Here is a 5,514-nt window from a genome sequence, read left to right as displayed (position 1 = left end):
CCGCTCCCGGGAGCTGCCGGCGCTGCTGCTCGCTGGCTAGGGGCGGCTGCTTTTCCAGCTACCCCCTGGCCTGCTGGGGGCCTTGCGGTCCTCAGGGCTTCTCCGAGGGGTGGCAGTCCCCTGTCCCTCCCAGGGCACCACTGCCCACCTGTGCACAGGCCCAGCACACCATCCACAAAGACCTAACGTGCTAACCGCACAAACTGCAGAGACGAAGAAAACACAACAGTCACACAGAGTCGCACGGGTAAATTACATGAGAAGCAACGTGGGCTGGTAACCCCCATGGAGAACAGTGATCTCATTACAAGGCTGGGAACGCATGAACCTGACATTTACGTCTGTTTAGGAGGAAAGAAAAATTCCCACAGAAACCTTCCTGAATTCTGAAGGCTTCTGCAAGGCCTCTGGTGACCCAGTGAAGCGGTATGGCTGTCTACACTGGAGATTCGGAAGTGTGAAGAGCGAGACCCAGGGCGGCTCCGGACCCCTCCTCCTCGCTCCACGACCACAGAGCAGAAACAAGCGCTTCCCTGGTCTCCTCTGCTGCTTCACAACAGGGATGGGAGCCACTGGCTAACTGCTGTCAGTTCTGTGGTGGGGCAGGGACGGGGACGGGGCAACAGAGCTGGATGACGTGGGCCAGTGTCTGACCCTGCGTGGCAGCCCACCATCCTTCCCTTACTAGATGGGCTGTGTCCTCTCGCGGTGGCAGCCGACATAACATCGCTGTCCACAGCTCCAGCCTGGACGCCCCTTGGCTCAGCGCGGTCCCAGTCATCTCTCCTGGCCGACGTGCCGTCCTTCCAGCACAGACCACCACCCCTGGGCTCGCGGTGAGGCACACGCAGAGCACCCCCACCAGGACAGGGCCCTGCAGTGTCTGCAGCACATCGGTGCATGGAGCTGGTTCTGCGGGAGCCTTTGGGGCTCCCAGGGAGAACCGGGTAAATTCGGGAAAACACCCGTGAGACTCGAAGCATGCTCCCAGTACATGCAAGGAATTCTGAGTGCGGAACACTTCGTAGGAACGAGTGAGCAGAAGCACGCTCCGTTTCTTTAAAGAAGCGGCCGTCCTCGCACTCACGCACAGGCCCCGCAGTGGGCCCGCTGCACCACCAAGTCCGCGCTCGCATGAGTAACCAAGTAGGAGGAAGCATGGGTTACCTTCGGAGGTGCGGTAGCTGGAGTAGGCAAAGTGGTCCCTTCTCCCTGGGAGGTGCATGCCGGGACCCAGGTGAAGGCGGCGGCAGCAGCACAGACCATGCAGAGCACACGGGAGAGGGAGGGAGAAGACGCAGAGGGTGAGCTCCGTGAGGCGCGTTCCAGAGGAAGAAAAGGTACATTTTACCCACCAGTGTTCAGAGCTGTGAGGACAAGACAGCGCGAGTGCCCGGCCCGTGTCTGGGAGCTACAGGGACCGCCACGGCGTGGCAAGATGACCAGGGTCACCAGGCAGGACAGCAGCAGTGAGGTGACCAGAGAGGCTACCACCCACACAGAAGGGACAACAAAATAACAGCCCGACTCCCCAGTCCTCCAGACAGTACAAGCGTGTGCCCACGTCACCAAGCCACCTACCCACGCCTAGTGGGGCCTCGACACGGAGGACAGGGGCGTGGCTGACGCTGTGCCCAGTGGAAGCAGTGAACCCGCGTGTGCGAGTGTTGGCACCCACAGGAAAGAGGCCACTTCCGCCCAGCACGCCAACAGTGAGCAGTCAGCAAAGAAACCCAGAAAACACACCACGGCCCATGGAGAACACGGCTACGGTGCCAGAAAGGGCCTGGTCTGGCATCCGGCCTGCCCCGACGCCCACGCGCTCTTGAGGGAGCGTCCCCGTGACCAGCAGGGCGGGTTCCAGGCAGCCACCATGGGGACAGGGGCAGGGCAGCTCTGACCTAACCCTGACCACTTCCTGGTGCAGGGCTTGCAGGGAGGCAGGAGCCACTGTAACACCTCCTGCCCCGACCTGCCGCAGAGCCTAAAGCAAACGTGTAGACGTCAGCAAAGTGGGAGGGCTGAGTGCTGGGGGACCTGGCCGTGCAGGAGGCGCCGTGCCAGCGTCCGGGGCGCATGCAGCACCTCGGCCACCTTGCCGCAAGGACAGCGCCTGCTGCCTGAGTGCCTGGGAAGCTGCAGTACCGCACACCAGTGCCACGAGGACACACGCATGAGGCTGTGGGCTTGTCCGCTCACGCGAGGCCCACACACGCGCTTACTGGGGTTTGTCAAATAAGTGGATCCTCATCCTGTCAACTTCCGCGATTCATCTGAAAACTACTCTGTCAACTACCATCGATCAGAACTAAGGCTAATGCTCATCAGTCCTCGAAAATTCGGCTTTGGAGGACGAGATCGTTAGATTCCCGTATTTAATGCCCAGCCCCCAAGGAAGACCCCAAGAACTGTGAGTCTGAAACGATGGTCCTCTCCCTGTGCCCGACACCCAGCAGCTCTGGGCTCTCATCTTTCACATACAGTGCCCTGGGCCACATTTCCGCACCACGCCGAGAACCACGCGGACCGCCCAGCGCACACCAGGGGGGCAGCGAGCAGAACCCTGGCTGCAGCTGCTCAGGGCCAGAAAGTCCTCAAACGTGGGAAGAGCGAGGAGCACCGCCAGAGCACAGCACCGCCTGCGAAGGGGCGCTGTCCCGGGGACCCCACTCTGCTCTGTTCCTCTCAGGCTCGTCTGCAGCCCAGGACTGTGGGCACATGCACCTCCGCCCTAGCCCCTCGCCAGGTAATGACAGGGCCGAGGATTTTAAGAAGCTAAACCAACCTTGTAAACAAAAAGAAACTCTCACGAACCAAAGAGGAAACACGCTTACTGCCGAGGGAACCTTCCACTCTCTGTATAACTGTGCTTACTGCCCAGGGAGCCTCCCACGCTCTAACTGGTCCTCTTTCCTGTCGCCTTCTTCCAGGACTGCTAGTTGGCTTTACTGAAATGCGGTCTGGGGCGAGGCATCCAATACTCTGATCTTCACGTAACGCCCTTGCACATACGATGCCATTTCAGCTGAGTGATCAGTCACACAGGGTACACTTCTCTGCACACACATGCTGCACAGGGCGCGCATGTACACAGCAGCTCCTCAAGGACCTCAGGGTGCACAGGACGCGTGTGTACACAGCAGCTCCTCAAGGACGTCGGGGTGCCCAGCACACACGCTGCACAGGGCGCACGTGTACACAGCAGCTCAAGGACGTCGGAGTGCCCAGCCACAGTGATGCAACCTGACTCTTGGCGAGGCTAGAAGCCACGTGGAAGGTTGGGATTCGGTTCCCAGGTCAACTGCGTGTGCCTGTCATCCTTGCTGGCTGGAGGGCTCGGGAGGTGACTGGCATAAGACTCCACTGGGGGTGCTTGCACCCCCCACAATAGAAAGTTTAAAAAGTTTGAAAAAGAAAAACCGTCACTACACTTTTCTACCTAAGGGTTATTTAGCTTATGACAACTTTAGCTCATTAGAGTTCAGCAAGCTAAGCATTTAGAGATACAGAATTAACATTAAAATACTTAGTTATCATTTTAAGATCAAATAGTCTTCCCCTTCCTAAGAACCACTTCTTAGATAAACTGTAGAACATAGAGACCTTTTGTCGACCCTGCATGTGCACACACCTGCCCTCAGGAGTGAATTCAGCTTGTCATCTTGGGTAGATTACTTAAGTAACACTTTAGGGGAAAAGGAAAGGAATGAGTCATCTAAAACGCCCTAAAACGCCACACATAATTCAGATTTTCTTAGCACTTCCTTCTCTACACGTGAGCTTTACTATCATGCAAGAATGTGTATGTTCCATAACCTTCAATTTTTTTTTTTTTTAAAGAAATGGTATCTTAGGAGGTTTTGTTTTTAAATACAGTCTAGGTCACTAGCAAGCCTACTTTAGGTCACTCTGAAGTACACACGTTTACAACCACTGGCGTGCTCAGTCCCGGAGCAGCCCACTCACCTGGACTCAGCTCCACCAAGTAGGGCAGCTTCTCAGCGGGGAGGGAGGAGCTGTAGCCCGACCCCTCGGCTCGCTCCCTCCCCTTCGGCACCTTCCCTTCCGCGGGTTTCCTCATCTTCTTTGGGATGTAGTCTGGAGGCCTCCTCTTCAACTGGAAGACTAAAATCCCTAGGGCATAACATTGCAAATCATCAACCAGCTTCAAGGCAGTGTGGATGGCCATCTGACTGGCCACTGCTCGAGGACACCCCGCAGAAGTCACTCTAGCCAGGTGTGTCTGGCTTGCACAGTTACACTTCATTCGAGAGAGAAATAACAGTTGCTTGGTGTGCTGCGAACACCCCAACAAACCATTCCCAAAGGTTAAATTAACAGCTACTAAGGCATCGCACACTTGGAAACCATCCAATGTTACCTTAAAAATAATGAATGGGCATTCACTCACACACACTAACGTGTGTAGCTGTGTCTATACACACGCAAACATACTAGGGCCTGGTACTTCTGCGTCTCAGCTGACTTAACTCAGACTTGCACGTGTGTGCGTGCCCAAGATCCCGAGAGGAGAAGGGAGGAGAAGGGATTGCGGCGTGGCCATTCCCCCTGGGGGATTATTTCTCGCTTTCTGTCTCTCCGTCTCTCCCTCTCTGGTGAGCGCACACGCCCTATAGCATAAACCTCTTAAAAAAAAATAAAAGTTAAAAAAAAAGAAAGAAAGGGGTCTCTGTGGAGGTTCTTTGTTTTGTAAACTACTAATCTACCTCCAACATGAACACAATTAACTGGCAATAACGTTGTGTGTCCTCATCAAAGCAGAAACCCTCTATGAGCAGCAGTTAACTTACATGAACCTGAAAGAAAACTACTTATCAAACAGCTGTGAGCGTGCGCTGCTTGGAAACAGCCAGAGGAAACCGCGTGAGGACTAAATTACGGGTATCTCAGGACGGTAGGCGGTCGGCGTGCAACGTGTGGAAGACGTGCCGCCGTGGCCAGTGCCAGCACCTCCCACGGCCCATCACTGTGCAGCAGGCCGTGGGCCCACCTGCTGACTGCCTCCACGGGGCTCGAATGAGCAAGTGCGGCCGTGGGATGGGCAACCCGCCGGGGACGCTCCGGCCTGGACCCGTCCACCCGGGCAGGGCAGGCTGCACGGCAGGCCCCGAAAGCTCTCGTGTGCACGCCGCAGGGCTCACAGGGGACAGAGGTCCCGACACGGGCTGCTCCTACCTTTATCGCTCGGCCACTCCCTGAAGATCTGCAAGGGACACTCGTCGTCGTCCAGAATGACTTCTTTAGCACCTTTGTCGTCAGAGTGCTGAGCCCCAGGAGGAAGCATCACCTGAAAACGGCAGCTGTGAGCAGGCCTGGCAGGGCGCAGCGGGCTCGTCACGTCCCCGGGTGAGATGATCACGGTGGGACTTACATAGACCCAGCTCTGCAAGCACGCGTGTGTGTGTGTGTGTGGGGGGGTTGGGACTACATCGACCCAGCTCTGCAAGCACGCGTGTGTATATGTGTGTGTGTGTGTGTGTGTGTGTGTGTGTG

The 5,514-nt window shown here is 56.5% G+C and overlaps 1 protein-coding gene across 1 annotated transcript in view; it reads right to left on the bottom strand.

Annotated features, from left to right (window-relative positions):
• AFDN (afadin, adherens junction formation factor) overlaps positions 1–5,514 on the bottom strand; it is a gene marked incomplete at its 5' end in the record, with an annotated part of 80,927 nt that overhangs the window by 58,398 nt on the left and 17,015 nt on the right. Inside the window, 3 exon segments of the mRNA XM_014586389.1 lie at positions 1,168–1,212; positions 3,967–4,134; positions 5,197–5,308. Of these exon segments, the coding sequence (XP_014441875.1) occupies positions 1,168–1,212; positions 3,967–4,134; positions 5,197–5,308 (325 nt within the window).

The sequence above is a fragment of the Tupaia chinensis genome, unplaced genomic scaffold, assembly GCF_000334495.1.
Source record: "Tupaia chinensis unplaced genomic scaffold, TupChi_1.0 Scaffold000132_1, whole genome shotgun sequence".
Classification (NCBI taxonomy): Eukaryota; Metazoa; Chordata; class Mammalia; order Scandentia; family Tupaiidae; genus Tupaia; species Tupaia belangeri.
Note: the sequence above shows the minus strand (reverse complement) of the source record. Positions and strands in the feature narration are given on the sequence as shown.